The 21,266-nt window shown below is 44.1% G+C and overlaps 1 protein-coding gene and 1 long non-coding RNA gene across 12 annotated transcripts in view; one reads left to right on the top strand and one right to left on the bottom strand.

Annotated features, from left to right (window-relative positions):
- The first annotated feature begins 1,517 nt into the window (after positions 1-1,517).
- Positions 1,518-10,627, top strand: LOC118353524 (uncharacterized). The gene is made up of 2 exons (XR_007408977.1): positions 1,518-4,774; positions 10,537-10,627. It is a non-coding gene; the product is annotated as an uncharacterized LOC118353524 (long non-coding RNA).
- The window catches only part of SPATS2L (spermatogenesis associated serine rich 2 like), a 160,775-nt gene continuing 149,980 nt past the window's right edge, over positions 10,472-21,266 (bottom strand). For 10 of the 11 annotated variants that reach the window (XM_025441879.3, XM_025441883.3, XM_025441878.3 and 7 more), the window contains 4 exons: positions 19,731-19,840; positions 17,198-17,300; positions 13,936-14,156; positions 10,472-11,382 (listed from right to left, as the gene is read on the bottom strand). In XM_025441879.3, the coding sequence (XP_025297664.1) occupies positions 10,987-11,382; positions 13,936-14,156; positions 17,198-17,300; positions 19,731-19,840 (830 nt within the window). In that variant the 3' untranslated portion in view covers positions 10,472-10,986. Of the gene's footprint in view, positions 11,383-13,082; positions 13,227-13,935; positions 14,157-17,197; positions 17,301-19,730; positions 19,841-21,266 lie in introns of all 11 variants that reach the window. The other variant, XR_007408975.1, reaches the window with a different exon arrangement.

The raw sequence follows: 21,266 nt of genomic DNA, 5'->3' as shown, positions 1-21,266 counted from the left end.
GCGTGACCCCGAGCCTACCCGCGGCCTGGTGACACTGGGTGACCCCGAGGCTGCCCGCGGCCTGGTGACACTGCGTGACCTCGAGGCAACCTGCGGCCTGGCGACACTGGGTGACCCCGAGGCAACCTGCGGCCTGGTGACACTGGGTGACCCCGAGGCTGCCCGCGGCCTGGTGACACTGGGTGACCTCGAGCCTACCCGCGGCCTGGTGACACTGGGTGACCCCGAGGCTGCCCGCGGCCTGGTGACACTGGGTGACCCCGAGCCTACCCGCGGCCTGGTGACACTGGGTGACCCCGAGGCTACCCACGGCCTGGTGACACTGGGTGACCTCGAGGCTGCCCGCGGCCTGGTGACACTGGGTGACCCTGAGGCTGCCCGCGGCGTGGTGACACTGTGTGACCTCGAGGCAACCTGCGGCCTGGTGACACTGGGTGACCCCGAGGCTGCCCGCGGCCTGGTGACACTGGGTGGCCTCGAGCCTACCCGCGGCCTGGTGACACTGGGTGACCCCGAGGCTACCCGCGGCCTGGTGACACTGGGTGACCTCGAGGCTGCCCGCGGCCTGGTGACACTGGGTGACCCCGAGCCTACCCGCGGCCTGGTGACACTGGGTGACCCCGAGGCTACCCGCGGCCTGGTGACACTGGGTGACCCCGAGGCTACCCGCGGCCTGGTGACACTGGGTGACCCCGAGGCTACCCGTGGCCTGGTGACACTGGGTGACCCCGAGGCTACCCGCATTCTGCTAACACTGGGTGACCTCGAGGCTCCCCCGCGTCCTGGTGACACTGGGTGACCCGGAGGCTACCCGTGGCCTGGTGACACTGGGTGACCCTGACGCTCCTCTGGGCTGCGTGGTAGCCGGAAGGTTGGAGAGAACCTGCGGACCTAGGTGAGGCCCCACAGGTTCCCTTCAGTCTCAGAAGGCTTCCTGAAAGGAAATGGGGGGGCGGGGAGACAGTAATTTAAGACCACACGCTTTGACTCTGACTCTGTTGAACTATTTTCTTTTCCCAGATTGTTTTTTCCGTACTTTTTTTTTTTTTTTTTTTTGCTGGCAGATTTATTTATACATCACAAGAACATGTCTTGGGATGAGAATTAGATAACATGTCTTCAGAATGAATCGTTAAAATATTTGAATAGTGAAGTTTTGAAAGCCCTTCGGGAAAGAAGCTAAATGTTAGCTTTTAATTAAGTTACTATTTGTTTCTCAGGAATGACCACTGAGGAGTCATTCTGATTATACAGTAAGATTTTTATACATAAAATTCCCACTTAACTTGAACTTAATATTTTTAAACAAACTATTTGGATCGATTCTCTATTTTTTCACAACTATTCAGTTGTATGTGTTTACTCTTACGTGTTAAGTTTTATAATTGGATCCCATATTTCTACCTTCAGGAGGCTGTATGCCTTCGGTGTATTAAAAATAAGTTCATAAAGCAGGGTACTTTTTACTCAGTGCTTATCATTACTTTGAGAGAGTAAATATTACTTTTTTACAGAACATTACTTTTTTACAAAATCAAAACTTTTCCAGAAAAAGTAACATTTTCCATGACTCTACTTATTTGTAAGCCTTAGAGCCCTTTGGTAGTTTGAGAGTTGTTTGTTTATGCAGTTTATCTATTTCTGGTTATGAAATTGCTTTCTTGTTTAGGTGATGTATGAAATAATTAAACCAATTTTGGGTAGCTATCCAGATACCAGCAGCCTTTTAAAATAGTTTTTTTTTTTTTTTTAATTTGGCTAGAAAAACGTGAATGACATTTCCCTGTAGAATATAAAAAATATTTAGTCACCTTGAAAAATACTGTTATAAAGAATCCAAACATTCTGAAAATCAAAGATCTCAGCGAATTTTGAGAACTTGCATCTCAGACGTTCCTAGTATTGCTTGATGTAGGACATTTTGGACTGTTGATTCATATAAGAATATTTTATACCAGTAGTACCAAGAGACTTGCTTGACGCAGGGTTGCCACAAAACCTTCAATCTGTTAAAAAAAAAAAAATGCAGTATCTATGAAGCACAATAAAGCAAAGTGCAATTAAACGAGGAGTGCCTGTCCTCATGGGTGATTCTGTGAACAGCCTGCTTGCCGCTGCCAGCAGTTTAAAAGAAGTCGATTTAGCACATCTAGTCTTTATAAGCAGAGTTTCCGGAAGCGCTTCTAGGCCATGGGGCAGCTAAGGTGGAAAGGAGCATGTAGTTCCTTTTGTGTATCAGTTGTCAAAGTCAAATTCAGAATGCTCAAATACCTTGAACATAACTTTAGTTGGAGTGGTTCCCTGGGGATTAGGTACTTTTGCATGAAAATACAGATTCTGCAGACACAAAGGAGTAAGCCATGATAACCCATTGCTCTTCCTGGAAAATAAAAAATAAGAAAAGGAAAAGCGTGCCTTATAAATAATGGTTCGGTGTCATTACTTTGGCAATGTAGGTTTTGTGCAGTTGTTGGGTCAGAGGACACAGAATAGAAATTTTTAATGGTGAGTAGGACATTCAGTTACTGATCATAACAAAGAAAAGATACCTGACTATGCCCTTACAGGTAGTCTGTTGAAAACTGGTTTGCCCAGATTAAAACTGGTTAGTTGTGTCATGGAGAGCCTAAGGCTGACAATTTATATTTTATATTTGTAAATAATAAGTTTTTGTTTCAATATTACAGTACAGTTTATAAAGTATTTTCATATATTCTTTTTTATTGTGTTCATTTTGCTTGTTAGTTTCAGAACAACGACATAATGAAGGAAGTCTTTCCCAGTTCTTTAAAGATCAAGGAAAAAATGAGGTTGAATAAAATAAAAGCTGTACGATCATGATACTCCCCATCCCAAACCCATAACCTGGTATCCACAGAATGACACAACACCACTGACCAAAGGAAAAGCTAGACAGAGGAAGTAGACTAAAAATGTGAATTTGTTTAATATTTAAAGTTTTTGAGCAGAAAAGTATTAAAGTATTGGATTACATGTCTGTTTCCTACTAGAGAGGGGACTCTGTTGCCTCCATATGCGCAATGCCTGGTACATGGTAGTCCCTCGGTAAATTTCTGCACGGTTAGGCAATCCCCCTCTCTCCCCCTACAAGGATTTTTAAAAATATGTCTGGTAGCAATCTTCAGGAGCTGTGGAAACTGATTTCCGACCTTGCAGAGTATATATAGTGTCAGAACAAAAGAGGTGGAAGTTCCTTAGTAGGGTGATTATTGCTAATGACCAAAATTACCGTTAGTTATGACCGTAACAGTTATATAACTTGTCAAGTTGTTTAAAGTAATCCAGAACCACGGATCATGAGATCTCAGAGAGCTGATCTCAGAGAGCTCGATGCCAATACTGCCTGACTTCTGAGAAGGGAAAAAAGCGGTCTGGTCTCTCTCCTCCTGCTTTATTGCTTCTGCTAGAATTGCTGATGCCATTTCTTTTTCATTCACAGACTTAATCCTATTCAAGTGCTAACACTGAAAAAAATTGTTGACTCACTTCCCAGTCTGTGGTTAAATATAGTATAATTATCCAGCTATTCCTCATGTTTTTTAAAAGAAAGAATTAACATTGCAAGTATATTTGACTTTACCTGAGAAACTGTTCATAGAAAAATTTTGATTTAAGTAGCATTTTGAATGTTCACAAAGACTTGTGGTAGTAAATTGTTCTATAAAGGGGAGAATGCTGTATGAATATGGGGTTACCTTCGAAAGGATTGCCTTATACCTGCAATTCCTTTGGATAACTTTCATTTATATTTGGTTAGATACTAAGTGGAAAGTATGAATTTGATAAAACGAAGGGAAAAAATTTCTACTCTAGCAAATGGAAAGTATTTTCAAATTATTTACATGTGCGTATTCCCAAATTAACTAGGAACTTTCTAATGATGGAAAATACTGTCATTTTCCCATATGTGGAAACTCCCTTGAAAACTGTCAACAAGTTGTGGATTCCTCGGTGAAGAGTGGAAGAGTGATTCTTTGTCGGAGGCTGCAGTTAATATGCAGGATTTCAAGCATGTACTACAGCCAAAAAAGGAAACATGAACAGCTAACAGAAAGAAAAAAAAATTGGTTTCCAGCTGTTTTCAGAATTTCCTAGTCATGGAATCTGGTTGGTGGTGCAGCCTCAAAAGGGCCATTTTCACCTAGTGTCCTGTCAGCCTCATGAGGTACACATGGCTCACACATTGTCACACATTGTTACAGAGAAGCTCAGTTTTCTTTGTTCACATGTGTTGCCCCAGACAGCCCAGAGACATCTCATATTTGCTAGCTAGATGGTTCCTGAGGTAGGCTGTGGCTAAGACAGACAGAATTTTATGGTAACTGTATTTTGCCCTCGTGTAGTTAACAACTTCTCATTCTATTCTGTTGCTTCTCAGGCTTTTCCTTTCCTTCTTTTACCCTGAAGCCCTCATTACCTTAGTAAAATTTTGCCTAGCTGCTGGAATGAAGGGGGCGGGGGGGCTGCTTCGAAGCTTCGAAGAGAAATGTGTTTTAAACTGTGTTACTGAAAGGAAACAGTTGTGTGTTTGCTCAAGTTGGGAAAAGGCAAACATTCCTTCCTTCTGCCAAGATTTCTTTAACAATTTGGACGTTGTGTTTCAAGGGCAGCTCTTTCAAGAATGCATCCCCTAACTTCTTGGTTTGGAAGATGTGGAAACTCAACTTTTATGTAGATGACAGGAATAGCCCAAGGACCTCAGAAGCGGTACATTTAGACGTCAGCTGCTGGTCAGACAGTCCGGATTTTACTGGTAAGCTAGGCCGAACCCGTCAGGAACCCATCAGGAACCTGGCGTAGCTAGAGGAAGAAGGCAACATGCACCTGCTCACCAGCTCTGTCCTTTTCCCTCTCTCCAGATCCCTTGTTCCCTCCAGATGAGGATTTTTTTAACATCGGCACTATTGACGTTTTGGATGATTCTTTATTGTGGGTAACTGCTGTGCAGCATAGGATGTTGAGCAACATCCCTGGCCAGCGACCCCTACCCCAGTTGTTATAATCAAAATGTCTCCAGACTTTTCCAAGTGTCTCCTATGGGTGGGAGGTGGGCACACAATTGGTTACCCCCAGTTGAGAACAATTGGTTTAGGTGGGTGACTTAACCAGAGCAAAATAATTGCTTCTCCTAATTGGAGGCCATGAGTATGTGAGGAAACATCCCTGTTGTCAGTCACAGGCAGCCGTGGGGACCAAGGGAGAGGATGATACCAAAGAAAGGGTGTCTCGGGCCTATCAATTAAAAAAACATATCCTATTAGCTCCCACTTATATTTTTGGTTTTGGTATTGTAGCAGAAACTGAGGCACAGAGGGGTTTGGTAAGCGGCCCAGCAGCTAGTAGGAGGCAAAGACAGGATTCACTTGCATGTCCTCTTCCTGGAGGACCGGCCCTTACGCACTACGGTAGGCCTCCTCCTGTGGGACCTTGCTGTTCCATTTCCAAAGATGAGCTGGGCAGGACTTCTGCACGTTCCTGCATAGTCTTCTGTATGCTGCATAGCTACGTATTCATCAAATCCTCCGATAGCGCGTTCTAAGAGTATGCCAATTATCAGCTCTTCGCCTCTCGGTTCTGTTGGGCTGGGCTGTCTTGGTCCCTGCAGTTCCAAATCCACTCTATTGCCCTGCTCCTGGTCCAGGAGCTCTACAAGCACTTCTCTTTAGCTCCCTGACTTCATCCCTGGGGGACACTGCAGGAGGAAGGGCCTTTTTGCTGGTTCAGTGTGCATCTCTGTGTTCTTGCTCCTGTGGTGCTCAGTGGGGGTGTGGGAACCCCAAAGACCCTCACCCCCAGTAAATTTTGGTGGAGCTTCTAGTCCTGTGGGTACCCCTGCTGGCTCCCCAGATAATTCAACCATACCCTTGCAGGGGCCTTCCTGGAAGGGTTTGCTGGTACCCCAGCGAGATTCCCAGAGTTCAGTGGCACCCCTGCAGGCAGACCCCTGGCAGATTGGCCAGCACCTCGTCTGGGGTAAGCTGACTGGCTCTCCAGTGCTCCATGGGTGGCTTCTTGCATGCCAGCACCTCAGTGAGCTTCTTGATCTTTAATGGGCCACAGATACACCCTCCTCCAGATTATTGGAATCTCTGCCTGGGCAGCCAGGGTGAGTAGGGGTGGGAGGCTCACCCAAACTTGTTTTTCCTTGGACATTCTGTCTCTACTCCAATGGTAACTGTCCCTGTATCTACTATTCCTGTATTCTTTTTTTTTTTTTAGACATTTTTTTTGAAATTATTTTTTATTTATTCATGAGAGACACAGAGAGAGAGGCAGAGACACAGGCAGAGGGAGAAGCAGGCTCCATGCAGGGAGTCCAACGTGGTACTTGATCCTAGGACCCTGGGATCACGCCCTGAGCCAAAGGCAGACACTTAACCTGAGCCACCCAGGTGTCCCTATTCCTGTATTCTTTAGTAGCTAATCCCTCATTACTAATTATTCCTTCTCTCATTCACAAACATACACACACACACACACACACAAACACACGACACATATATGAAGTTTCCTCATATAAATTTATAAAGCTTCCTCATTTAAATTATTTTGTGGTTACAGTCTCCTGATCAAAACCTGATCTATGCAAAGTGCTAGGAATTATTCCAGATGGTTTGCAAAGATGAATTTACTCAATCCTAATAACTAACCTTCAAGGTAGGTGTGGTTATCAGCCCATGGTGAAACTGAGGTAATGAGATGTTTAGAAACACGCCCAAGTTTACACAGCCAGGAAGTGGTGGGGCCTAGAAGTGAATCCAGGCAGTCTGCCACTAGGGTCAGCATTTTAGTTGCTCTGTTCTCTTCCCATCTTCTCTAGAATTGGCTTACTGGATTATTTTGCATAAAGCCATTGAGACTCCAGAATTTTCTGGGGGTATTGGAGTTGACCACTCTTTCCTATCTGCTCTCTTGTATTTATTGCTTTTGTACTGTGTGTCAGGCATTGGCAGAGGGGTAAAAATACAGCCAGCTTATTACATAGTGATGGTGTTTTAGAGAAAGTGTATTCTCACAGAGGACTAGGAATAGGTAAATCTAATTCAAACTTGAGCATCTGAAGTTAAAAATAGGATAGTTTTGTGTTTTTGATGGGAGGTACATTTTACACCCATTTTCTGTAGAAATTCTTTGGTCATTGTTGCACTCACGGTTCTGAAATACCTTTTTTTGGGTGAGAAATCTACATATTTTCTCAAGCAAAGAAAGAAATTTGCTTAGGATTTCTTTATTCCCTAAAAACTGTGTGTGGCCTGTGAGAGTTGAATGTAGTGGTAGCACCAAAAGCTCTTCTGAGCTGTGAGAAGCTCTTCTGAGCTTCAGAGTTCACAAAGGAGGGGGCTCCTGAAAACACCAATCACCAGAAACAATTTATAAGAACCTGCGTGGTGAGAGCAACATTGTGCGCTTCTCAGCGGGGCCAGGCCCAGAGCAGAGCGCCTCTGCCTGAGGGGCCACTGTCATGGGACTGAACGCTGGTTTGGGCTGATCCACGGCCAAAGACTGGGGACTTGGTTCTTTGAAACTAAGAACAGACAGAGAACTTCCTTAGGATTTATAAGCCTTGTTCTGAAAAGCAAAAGGATTAAAAAAAAATCCTTGTAATAGCTTGCAATGAGTAGTAGTAAAATGTGCTTCAGATTTTGAGGTAAGAAGAGAATCCCTGAGATATTTTTTTTTTTCTCCTCAAATTAGAGCAGTTACGATGGCTCACTATTTTCGGGAAAATGCTAGAGCAGTGTATCGGCCAGTTGAGTGATTTGGATGGTGGTGATGAGTTTGCTTAGGAAATGTGGGAACAGGTAACTGGTTCTTTCTCCTTTGTCTCGTTTTCTGGTGCCTGGAGGAAATCTGGAGTCCCAGCCCAACTGTGCCAGAATTTTAGGTATGGCCTCTGAAGCCAGCGTAGTAACCAAGGTGCCGCTACACAGTTCCCTGATGCTACCATTCGCCTGTCCCCAGAGAAGGGAAAAATCTTACCCTCTCTAGACCCAAGAGGACACTCTAAACAGACAGTGCAAAAGGGGAGGGAGGGAGGGTGAAGCTCTGGCAAAGGAGCCTCTCATGTTCCCCCTATCTCTGTTTCCCCTTCTCCACAGCCACCTCCTCCTCCCAGTTACCCAGGAAAAAGAACTGACCAAGTCCTAGATTCCTTCTCATGATTAAATTGAGATCGAGGCTCAAATCTAGGCTTTCCGAGTCACAATTTCCAAATCTCTTACTTTGGCAAAAAATTTGCAGGTCGCTTTTGGTCTGGCAACTTTTCCCATTAACCTCATTTGATGTCGCTTCCCCAGGAATATTTAATTAGAATCTCTCTTTCTGATGCCAGCAGAACTGAACTACTTGTGAACTGAGCTTTAAATTGGATATGTTGTGTTTGTAGTTTCTTCCCTCAAACTCCTTACATCTTTTATTGAGGGTGAATTTTGCTTGATTTGTGTTTAACTTCCTGAGCCTTGCTGTATTCAGTACCCCTAGGATAGGCTCAACAGGACAGAGCTGGGGTATGCAGATTCTCAGATGGAATGTAAATTTGGAATGTAATGGAAACCCAACAGGGAGGTTTGAATTTCTCAGATGGAGTTTTGGTACAACGTAGGTGAGTTTTGAAGTTATTCAATCTTCATGGGTATTAAAATGTTTTAACCTCTACTAAAGAAATGTTTAAGAGTGAACAATCTATTCTTCTGGCTTTGTGCATTAAGTAGAGACATGAGAGTGCTCCTGCCTGTGGATTTTTTTTTTAAAGGAATTTAAAGCATTTTAACGGAACGGCAGACTACTGCCCAGCTAAGATCACAATGGTTCCACCTGAATAGATGTAATATAGTATTGAAATGGCCTGACAGTGGCACTACAATATTGAAATTACCACTTCAAACATGCAAATTAGTAAAAGCTCACATGTTCAGGGGCTCATAAGATAGGCAAAATCTAGGAAAAAATGTAATTAGGTCTGAACGCTTTTTCACATTCTTTTTTTTCTGTGACCTGGGCGCATTTGCAATGTGCTTAGGAATGTGTCTGAACGGTCTTGACCCTGAGAGCAATGGGAGCCAGTGAGTCAGTCAAGGCTGAGAGCGGTTGGGGCCAGTGCTGACAAAGGAAGGTGCACTCCTGGTCTGGAAAATCTGTTGTTTTTCTGTTGCAAGAATTATTTGACTCCTCTTTCAAGCTGTCCCATGTACACTGACATTTCTCAGGGGCAGGCCAAATCTTGCTACACAAAATTTGTGCAAAGTCCTTCTGTCTTGTAAAATATCAATTCGGGGCCTCAGATGGAGTAAATGGGGATTGCAGTCCTGAACATTTATCTTTCTTATTTGAACGAACAACTCTTCCTTCCTTCCTGGAATGTGCCTTAACATTTAAAATTCCTATTAAATCTCTGGGTACACCCAGAGACCTCAGAAAGCTCTCGCAGAGAAAGCAAACATCCTCCTGTGCTTGGCAAAAGAAATGGATGCTTGCGTGGCGTGTAGGCTCAGCTGCTCAGGGCTGCTCTGTGGAAGAGAACCACTGAACCTGGGTTGCCAGAAAAAATGTTAATGTTGAGCTGAAAATAAGCATTTGCCCTTGAAAAAGGCCAACAGAACTGTAGCACCCACAGAAGTTCAATGGAAGCAGTGGCCAAACTGAGCTGCAGTTAAAGATAGGGGACTTGGGGTTATTTGGGGCTTGGGCTCCCAGCATCCATTCTCCCTTCCTGAGGGAACAGTAGCCCTTCCCATACAGCCCCTGTGCTCCTGGGGAGCTAGCCACACCCCAGCTCCAGAGCTGGGATCCAATCAGTCTATACTAATTAGTACATCTTATTTGCTGCTCCCTCCCCCATTTTGGTGTTTGGTTTGGTAGCCAGCAATCTGGGCCAATGATTTTCAAGACCTTTGCAAAGGGTTTTTTTCGCAGGGACTTTCAACAAAGATACTTGCTCCACATGGATGCTACCTGGAGTGCATCTCTTTTCTTCTGGACAGTGTAGGGGATAGACTTGAATCTTAAGAAGCAAGGTGGCTACCTGCCACCATTCTGAACACAAGGTCTGCCTAAGGAGGAAGGAGAGCTGAGGTAATCAAGAGAAATGAGCTTGAATCCTGATCAAATTGGACCTAAGGCATACTTTGTTGCTGGACTTTTCAGGCACTGAACCAATAAACTGTCTTTATCGTTTAGGCGAGACTGAGCTGAGGTCTATGTTACTTGCAACCAACATTTCCAAACTACCACATGGTGTCTAAGATGACTGGGGTTCATACCACTTATATGTGGGCAACGTACTGGCAGGGGCCATTGTGAGGCATTGGTTTCTTCTGAAAAAAATACTTGTCCTAAGTGAAAAAGTATTGTGGAGAGAGCTCTGTGCCACAACCTCTCAGTTTCCGTGAAAGTCAGTGAATGCCCACATTTAATAATAAAGTGGGCATCAATAAAAAAAGCAAACCAGGTGTCAAATGCAGCATATTTTAATTTGTTTCAAATAAAGCAATATATGTATATATTTTTTTTTTTCAGAAAAACACCAGATGTTAAATTCTACAAAAGCGCATGTGTCTTCAGCAGATCATGTTTGTCTGATCAGTAAGATTTTTTTTTTTTTTTCCAACATTAACTCTCTAAAGACAATCAATGGACTGACATCACTGCTACAACACAGGTTGCTACTGAGCCTCTGATCTTTAGCCACATCTTGATTTTCCTAACAAATGAGTAAATATTGCCTGGCTAAAATGCTGCAATGTCTTGATGAGAAAAAGCGTCAACAGATCAAGCAAAGCCATGAAAGTTATGAAAGCAAGCTAGAGCTGATTATTAGAATTAGTAAAAATGATTAAGAGAGGATGACACAACCATATAGGGTTTGTATATTCTGATTGACTCTCTTTTGGCAGCGAATTGGGTCAGCACCTCGGGCAGGGAACCGAAACTGGGTGAAAACTGCTTTTTTTTTGTTTTCCTCCTAGCTTAGGCCACCAACGTCACAGCTGGGACTGAGAGGACCGCAGCATCTGTGGAAACTTCTATTCTTGTGGGGCAGAGATTGCACTGTGAAACCCTAGCAACGTTACCCCGGAAAGGCCTGGCCTCAGAGTTGTCTACAGTGTGCTGCCTTCGCCGGGGCTTTTCCGAATGGGCTGGGGCCTCGGGGGTCTTTATCCCCAAGGGGGCTTCTTGGTTTTTGGCGCCGCCTTTGTTTTTGGGACGGAAGCCATTGTGCGGCTGTCTTCTGTGTTCATGGCGGTTGTTGCCCTTCATCATCACATCAGCTTCATTTCCGCTGCCCTGTGGCTTGGCAGACCCATTTAGCCTGTTGTTATGGTACTGGGGATTAAACCTTCGTCTTTGGCTAGAAGACCCATTCTGCCAAAAGAAGAAGAGAGCTAGGTATTAGATGCCAGCAAACTCCAGATGACATCAGGGAAACCAAAACTCTAAGCTACTTATACCCTAGAAGAATAGGACAATGTGCGGATGGGGTCAAGCTGATAAAATCCTCAAGCTAAAAAGAATAGTGGACTGTCTTGTAGGTAGAGCTCCAAGAAAATTACTGATGTTGGACGAGAGGGTTCAGAAGCATAAGACACAATTCAAGAGCCAAATAAACCCCATAAAGTACGCTTAAAATATAATGGAATGAAATGTAACACAGAGGCAGGACAATGATGATTCCCTACCATGCAAATTTCTTGGACCTTCTAGACAGATTATGTATATGAATTCTCATTCTCTATATAAGAAAAATGTAGAATTCTGCTTAAAATTCATTTTGTAAGTTTTCTTCTCTAAAGCAGTTTTTCTATTTTTATCTCCAAACAAATATCATAGCTTAGAAATATTATCCTGGGTAAATACAAGGATGAGGTCTATCTGGTAGAACTTGGCAGGATGTGGAGGTAACGTGTATTTTCACAGAGGTAATTAGTTCTTCTTCTAAACTTTTTGTAATCCTCAGCCAACATGAGTTCTGAAGCATCATTCTGGAAAATTGGCAACCTTCAACAAATCAGCAACCAAGAACATAAATGGGAGAGCAGAGAGGTAGCAACGGTTAGCTTGTCTGTCCCTGTACCAGGGAAGGATTTCTGAACTCCTTGAGGGAACAGCCAACGTTTACTGAGTGCTTGCAGTGTGCCAGGCATCACGCAAGGCACGGTCTCGTGTGTCATCACACTGGGCCTAGTTGCTATTATGTGCTTCATTTTATAGATGAGGATAATGAATATAAACGACTTGCCCAAGGTCTACAGTTAGAAAATGACAGAACCATTCCCGTTTTGCATATTGTCTCCTGACAAGATTCATAAATACGTTATCCCATGGACATAGGCCTTTATTGAAAAATCAAATTTCTATTATTAAAATGTGATTTTATGACTCAAATATATAAGGTTCTGACTGTGTTCTTTGTGACTGGATGGTATCGGTGTAGGGCAGACCCACTCCCAATCGTTCAGGACCCAGGGCAAGAGTACGAAGGCAGGCCCCTATACCACATGAGTGAATACGGTCTCTTCCTACCTCTGACTCCTTGCCACATTGTGAGTGGGCCTTGCACACATGAATGTGGACACTCCAGCCTGCACACTTAAGCTCTGTCCTCCCCCCACCCCCGCCAACAAATAATCACCTTTGAATCTAGGGGTGTGCATACAGGTAGTATGGTCAGCTCTCGAGGTGATATATGCAAGGCAGCTGTCCAAACAGACCCTGAGAGCAGGCTTGAGGCCACTTGGAAATAGAATTCCAGGATCTCAGAAGGGAGAGTAGAGATTCAGAGTAATGACATCTACTCGGTCTTGCTCCATAGGGAGGACCGTGGCTGGGAGAGGGCCAGGAGGGTTTACCCCAAAATGCAGGGCCTGGTGCAAAGGCCCTTCTTGCCTGCGTCTGCAGGGTTCTGGCTTCTAAGTGTATTTCCGTTTAAATGAGCCATTGCCTGAATTGCTTTACTGGAAATGGTAACAGTGAGCTGAAAAAGTATCTATGTAGATAGCATTCAATTTGGCTTCTTTTGTTTTTAAAGAAGTGAAAGGGAAACCCAAACTAAATTTTAGACTTACTTTTCATCTGGGGTTTATTAACGACCAAAGAACGAAAGCGTGAAGATGTATTTAGATGACAAGACAGATTTGATTATGATCTTTAATCCACGAATATAAGAAATGCTCCTGGTCAAAGTGCTGTTTTAAAGGTGAGGAAGACATCTAGGGCCAGAGAAATGCTTGTCAGTGTCATTAATGAGAATTCTAAAAAATGCAGACCACAGAATCCAACAAGGCACTTGTTAGGAAACCAGGATTTTGGAATGCCTTTAAAAAGCCTCTTTTTTTGAGCTCTCTTTCTTAGAGACCATGAAAGGTGTCTTTATAGCACACCCAATGTCTGTATCATCAAATCCTGTTTCTTGTTCATTCTCTAATGATAAGGGGGAAATCATTTCTCAAGCATATAGTGGAGGAACAGAAGAAGGAAGACTGACCTTTGGACACTTATATTTTTTAGGTGCTACAGCAGATAAGATTAATAATGTCATTTTGAAATAGATTTTCTTTACCGAAAGCCCAAAAGAAGAGAGTTAAAAACAAATGCCAGATGGCCTTTCACCAGTAGTGTTGGTGGCCAGGTATGGAACCTTGTTCCCACGTCTGAGTGAGTCCCTTCTGCACATGAGCCAGTTACCAGGGCTCGAGGTGGTGGCCTCAAGGGCACCAGAAGAGGTGGCTCACTGAGGGGGTCACTACTAATGCGAAAGCATATGAAGGCTACTTTGTCCCTCTGTGAAACGTGGACGGATGGACCAGCCGGCAGATGGAGGCCTCTGAAGTCAGGCAGGTAGTTTCTTCCTGGCACCTTGCACCAGGGGCTGCAGGACCCCGGGAGGCAGTGCAAGGTGGCCTCCCCACAGGGGCTTACCTGCTTATTAGCTGGCATAGCCTGGTGAGAGCTGTCGGCAGCACTGGGAAGGTTGCTCGCCATTTTTGGGTTTGCTGCTTTACCCTCAGAGGGTTTGTTGTGATTGGATGATTTTCGGGTAAAGTTACTCTGTTTTCCAGAGGTTGCTGCGTGGGCATTCAGCAGGGGCAGCAGGGAGCTGCAGGGAGTTCTTGAGGAATAGTTGTTCTTTGGGTGTGTAACTGCAACAAGAAAGCGTGCGCGGTTAGGGGCTGTGCCATGGACTCTCCTGCCTCAGGAACCTGTTAGCAGATGGGAGACACTGGCAGGAGCTTCATAAAAACGTTAAGTTGTTGTTGGTTTGTTTTTTTATAAAGATGTCATTTGAAAGGCTCTTTCACATTTGGGAGACCAGCAAAGTTTTGTGACAATCACTGAACTGTGATTACAGCATCATCATCCAGGTTGGGAAACATTTGTAGGAAATAAAATGTATATGAGCGACTATGATACTATTCCTTAGGTTAAGAACCACAAAAGGAAGAGAGACAATGACATCTTGAAATGCCCTCTCATGCTGGTCCCCAAGCGTACTGTGCCTCTTGGATTCCCCGTTACCTAACCCGTGCGTGTCGTCTTTGTCCGATCGCTAGGCCAGTGGGTGCTATAGAGACGCAGGGAGATCGGGAGGCACATGGACACTTGGCTCATGAGAGCCATGATGTTCTGTTGGGTGTCAGGAATTTTGTCACCCTGGGTCATGCATATTCTGTGACAGCAGGGCCAGGCCTGCCAACCCCAAACATGCCCCAAAGCATCATTCATATTCCACGAGAGCCACATTATCTGGCCTTTTCTCAATCCCATTTTTGACAGCTCCGCTATAGATCAGCACCGATTCCAATGCTGAAGTCGATGTGACTAAACTACAGATTCCCAGCGAGCTCAGGCAGGTCTGTTCAATGCTTATCATCACCATCCCTGCTGGTTTTGAAAGAGGTGGTTTTGGAGGAGATGATTTCTATGTGATTATGCTGAATCTGGGCTGCAGAGAATCACTCAAGGATAAAGTTCTGACCTCCCGCTCACCCTTCACCAGAATTTGACTGCCATGCTGGACAGTAAGACCTTTGAATCTTAAAATTGTCACCAATTTTTAAAAGCAATTTTCTCTGCTACCTGTGTTGGATCAGACTTAATCCTAGGGTTCTTCCAGAGGATTAGCAGTTACTACTAGGGATCAAAGAACATTAGAAATGGAAAGGACAGGGATGCATCTCAAGTCCCCTCATTTATAGGTAAGGTGTGACGGCACACTGGGGGGTGTCCAAACATGACCAGGGGATTTCAGTGGCTCTTGTGCTCACTATGCTCAGTTTCACGGGGGTCATTATGTCCTACGACTTGGAGATGACAATTTCTGGCTCATTAGCGGGGGGTCTTCAATGTGCTCTCTACAAAGCCGAGCTGGAAGGGCCTTTTGAGGACTCCTGTCTCCAGCAGGGGAGGCCGTCTTGCACGTGGGCACTTGTTATTTGGTAAGGGATGGTTCCTCCCACTAGATGGCACTGGAAGTACTCTGGAGGAAAGCAGGTGAAGCTGCATGGGCCACCCCTCCTCAGAGGGTGCCGGTCACTTGGCATCAGGGTCTTGCTCACCACCAGGTAGGTACAAGTGGAAACTTGCATGGACAGTTGTATTTCCAACTATGAACCAAACTGCTTTTTCAGAGATGAGGCAAAAGCTGGGGGTAGAGAATGATAAATGGGGTAGATTTTTACATAAGGGAGGGAACACATAGAAAAAAAAAAAAAGGAAAATAATTGCAAAGAAATGCAGTCGGGGCTCCTGGCTGGCTCAGTTGGTGGAGCATGAGACTCTAGATCTCAGGGTTGTGAGCTCGAGCCCCATGTTGTGTGTAGAGATTACTCAAACATAAAATCTTTAAAAAAGAAAAAAGAAATGCAGTCAGAAAATCAGATAACTGCCAAAAGTATGTGAATGAGGATGTTCACAGCAGTTTTATTTTAATGGTGAAAAGTTGGGAGCAACCTAAGTGTCCACAATCAGGGGACTGGTCGCGTCAATTAGGTTTATATAAATTATGAATTAAATACATTGACATGGAAAAATCACAACCATATGTTGTGAAATGATAAAAGCAAATCCTGTTACCATATATTACATAGTAGAGTATAAGAAATTAAACGATAGGGATCCCTGGGTGGCGCAGCGGGTTAGCGCCTGCCTTTGGCCCAGGGCGCGATCCTGGAGACCCGGGATCGAGTCCCGCATCGGGCTCCCTGCATGGAGCCTGCTTCTCACTCTGCCTCTCTCTCTCTCTCTCTCTCTCTGTGACTATCATAAATAAATAAATAAAAAAAAAGAAATTAAACGATAAATGTAATATTTAACTCACACAAATGAAACACGCATAAAAAGTGCAAAAGATACATAAAAGTAATGTCATGTTCTATTTAATACAGTCCTCTAATTTTTAGATCAAGCTTCTATTCTTTTATACTCCGTAAAGAAAAGAACTTTCGACTTTGGGAAAAAAAAAAAAGTGCAGCCCAATCTCAAATTTTCAGCTGACTCTGGGGTTGTGGCTGTTCCATGTCCCTCACCAGTCCTCCTTTCCCTCCTTGTGCCCCTCCTTGATGCCATTTCCCTGCTCATTCCCACCTCCCCTGGTGGGTGGGCTGGAGTAGGAGAAAAAAAAGATCAGCCAATTTTGTTGCACATTAACTGCTCTAATTAAGGCTTAATAGCGAACAAGACTAAAGCTAATGGTTGAAGTGAAGTCTTTCATTATCTGCAGACTTCACTCGGCAAGCGCAGAGAACCAACCAGGGGAGAGGCTCAGGGCACCGCTGAGCAGCACACGTACAACAGCTGGGCCCTTTACAGAAGAGCCGATTGTCCCCAGACTTGTTAGGGCGACTGGCTCTCAGTGTAACAGGTCTCCGTGGAACCAGGCTGTTGGAAATCAGAGAGGCAGTTTCTCTGGCAGTGCTTAAGAAAAGTTTGCAAAAGATATAGACGAGTTGACCTGTTCTGCTTAATACATCCTGGGGATTTACTGATGGGCAGTGGCATTTGAAGACTCTAAGTTCAAATCTTGACATTTCTAGTGACTTGTGTTGTGACCTTAGATCATTAAATCTCTTTAGACCTCGCTTTAACCCCGCTGGGGGACCGCGCACCTGACATTTCCCATATCGACTCCAAATAGCACCAAGCTTACTCACACAGAATTATTTAGCAAGTATGCAAAACTCACTTTCTCCGCAGAGCATGATTTGGGCCTTTAGCTGTTCAATGTCACAGGAGAATCGGGCGGCTTTCCCGAGCTCTTCATCATATTTACGCTCGCTGACAAAGTGCTGGAGGAAAGAGAAGTAGAACAGGAGCCCCACAGTTACAGAAGTGTCTGAGGCACACCGCGGGTTCATTCACTCTGCTCTTCTCCGCTACCACTGCTAAGCGGGAGGCCGGTCCCGCCAGTTCTGGACCGCGTGGCTCTGTTCAACCAGGATTGGAGCACGAGCACCTTCTTCTGGGAATATGTGAGGGTCTTGCCTTGCTCCTGCCTAGACCTGGAGAGAACTGTGATGGAGCAACATGTGTGTCTGGACTCACGTATTTAAGTTTTAGCACCCCGTGCCCTCCTTCTAGCATGTTCTGTTACAAATTTGGGGTTGCTTTCTGGCAGTCTTCCTCATTTGGCCCATGGCTTGCTTGTTACCCTTCCCTATCGTAAGAGGGACCCAGGAGGTCCACAAAGCCCTTAGAAACTAGAAGACATTATCTTGAGTGTTAGAATTTCAAGTGCTGTTAAAGGAAGTGGGAAAGAGATTAGTTTTCAATTCGTTTAAAATTAAGATCTGTGTGTAGATGACAGAGTGAGGAATACAGAAATAACTATGGCTCAGTCCCTGTTGAACTTGCCAGGGAGTTTACCACACGGCAAGGGAACCAGATACCACCGAACACGACACAAGGTAGAATGTGGTAGGTGCTTCACGAATGTAAAAGTGGAAGAAGTATCTCCTACCAAGGGGAACTGAGGAAGTGTTATGTCACAGGGAGCGTTTGTGCTGGAACATTACAAAAAAATATACTGATCACTTATTAGATGTGGGCCAAATTCTTAACAGATAATCTCATTTTTTTTTGATAATCTCATTTTCATCCGATCACATTATTACAAAGTCAGTACTGTTCTTTTAGAGAGGCGGAATCGAGGTTCTAGGAATCTGAGAGAAAAGTTAAGTTACCCAAGGTCACAGGAGCTGAACTGTTTCACTCCAAAGCCTGGGCCGCTAACCATTTTATGATGAGTGGGATTTGGGTAGGCAGAAATGAAACTTGGAAAATAAATAGATGTCAACAGACCCAGAAGCTGGTGACTCCATGGTCCTCACTTGATGTTCTAGCCAGGTGAGCACGGGAGTTGTTATATATATATATATTTATGTATATAGGAGTCTAGTTGTGAATTTTATTCTGAGGGGTAGACCATACTAGGGGACCCAGATCTGCTCTGGGGTATTACTCTGGTCTTAGGCTGGACGGAGACAGTGGAGGCAGAAAGACTGGGTAGGAGGACACTGCAGTTGACTGGTTGGCAGCAAAAGGACCAGATGAGAAGGGAAGGGCCATTAGGACTTCTCAGGACCCTAAGAGGAGGCTCTTATCCCCAAGGGGCTCCCTTTCATGCCTAACCAGGGCAGAGGGAAAAAAAAATCACTTGCTACTTTCTACCCACCCAACCACTTTTATGCCTGGATGAGGAGAGAGTCCTACTTAGAAAGCTAGTAGCAACTGTGTCTTCAAAGCTCTCGACCCTAGAAGCTGGTCAGAGCTGAGGGCCTATATATGTGGGTATGTTTCGTGTACTGGGGAAAAAAGAAGAGGATATGGTAAAATGTGTAAACTAACTTGCGTGTGTTTTGTTGTAGATACTTGTGTTTGCCTTTCTGGTAACCATTTCTTTTTCTGGTAACCGTATCCCAGTGCAGCAGTGTTGGTGGGTCTGTATGCAATCCAAGTGAAGGCCAGTCAGAATCTCTTTCTTTGGGATGTGAATCGGGTGGGGTAGCACAAAGGATGACGACATCTGAGGGTCACCCACTCTAAGGGTGCCCTGAAGAGAGTCTGGTAATTACAGCTGTCTATGTTACCCAGGTGGCTGCCTGGGTTTCTGCCTTAGTGTAGCCTCGAGTTTTCAGATCACACTTTGGTGAGCTACACTCATATTCTTTCAAATTCCACTTGTTCTCCAGGTTAGCCAGGGTCGGCTTCTATCGCTTGCAACTGTAGAGATCCAATAAATACATATCTGGGGGTGGTATTCTTAATAAAAGGGCAAGTAAGCTAGAAAGGGATACAGGAAAGAAGTCGCTGTATATTGTGTAAGCTTTAGAGTCCTTAGTTATACTGGCTTCACACTTACCGTGCGTTCACAGGTGTGAGTGTTTATATACATACACCTAAGTTACATATGGAGAAAATAATATCCTCCATTCCAGCTTAATTCATGGTTGAATATGTTTTATTTGGGTCAGTCTCCACTGACTAAGAAAATAGCTTGTGCTTCTCCTCTGTAATAATATATCCCTGGAAACCATAGTATACTTAAATACAGTGATTAGTTGCTTCTTCGCCCTTCTGTATTCCCTAGTTGAACACTGTGAAAGAGAGCTGGGTGTACGACGTTAGATCCTCAGAGAGCAGCACTCTGTGGACGCGAAGCAAACATGGGGGATCAGATCTCACGCTCAGGGTTCAGGCTCTGATATTTTAGAACTGACCTTAATTTCTGCCCTGAGCTCAGCCAGCTGCATCTCTGCCATCTGACTGGCTAGATCGGTCAGTCTCTTTAGTTCTTCTGCTTTCTTCTGACGAGCGGTCAGGATTTCCACTGCCAAAGAAGAAAGAATAATACGTTAGGGCCAGAGATCTAAACATATTAAATGACCTAATTTCTTGGAATCAGTTCTCCCTCCACACACTGATGGCTCTGTTGGACCATGACTATGTTTGTCTGAGCTGGTTACTGAGGTGGGTTTGCCCTTGGTGCTCATGACCAATCACTCATTTCCATATGTCCTTATCCACCAATCCCCAAACCAAACACGGTCCCTTCTGTACAAACCAAACACGGTCCCACTGTACACCCGTAGTCATCTTTGTTTTCCTCACGGGCATCTGATCTCACTTACTGAATTTGGACTTTTCAACTTGTGCATTACTCAGAACAGCTAGCACCAAAAAAAGATACTTGGTAAAATCCCATCTGAATGATATTGCAAAGATAGCGAGTCCACTGAGCAAAAACCATTCTTCTGTACGTGCTGAACTATTAAATTCTAACAGCGTTAAACCTCCTAAACTTTCACACTTACTCATTTAGAGCAACTAGCTGTATTATTGGAATATGACACAGAAGTTTTACTAGCTTTTTGTGAGCTAAAAAATGCCTCTGCTTTTGATACTCTGCAGATCTGTTTCCATTTTTGCAACCAGAGAGAAGTTCCAGACCAGAATGTCTTGTCTTTGTCTTTAAGTGTCCCCCATGGAAAAATGGAAGGGTGGGTCAAAGCCTGCTTGGACTGGATTTGTGTATACTCTTTAGCATCTGCACATGCAGAGAAGACACCAGGGACTTTTCTGGTGCCGCATTTCTCACATCTGTCAGATGACCTAAAGGTTCAAGCAAATGTAGTAGTCCACAGGTGAGTTTGTGTGTGTGTGTGTGTGTGTGTGTGTGTACGTGTGTGTGTGTGTGTGTGTGTGTGTTTTCCAAAAGATCATAAAGCTCAAAAGCAATGCCTACAAACATGTAGGGTGAGATTTAGATACGAAATTTCATCTTCCGAAAGATAACCTGTTGTTCTCTAATTTTTAGTCATAGATGAATTGCCTTCATTTCTTTTGAACAAGCATTTTGAGTTATGAGAAAAAAGAAGTCCATTCAACCAAGATGATATGCATGTTGGATTCACATTCCTTTCTTGGCTGAACAAAGGTCAACTGCTTTATTAGACTAGATTCATAGCACACATGCAGAGCCAAACAATGATTTCTGATTGTAAAGGTTCCTAACTTATAAATGTCAAAAACAGCCACTTCAAACCCTTCCCCTGTACAAAAAACGTTCAAAAGCAATCAAGAGTTAAGATTTCCTGTAAACTATAAACCATTCTGCAGACAGACTGAGAAACATTATTTTTCTATGCTGATACCAATGTTGAGATGTCGATAAAATAAGTAATCTATAACTCATAAAGCCTAATTCTTTGCCAAACTACTCTAATCATGCTTTGGTTATTTACCAAGACTCCTCC

This window comes from Canis lupus, chromosome 37 (assembly GCF_003254725.2).
Source record: "Canis lupus dingo isolate Sandy chromosome 37, ASM325472v2, whole genome shotgun sequence".
NCBI lineage: Eukaryota > Metazoa > Chordata > Mammalia > Carnivora > Canidae > Canis > Canis lupus.
Note: the sequence above shows the minus strand (reverse complement) of the source record. Positions and strands in the feature narration are given on the sequence as shown.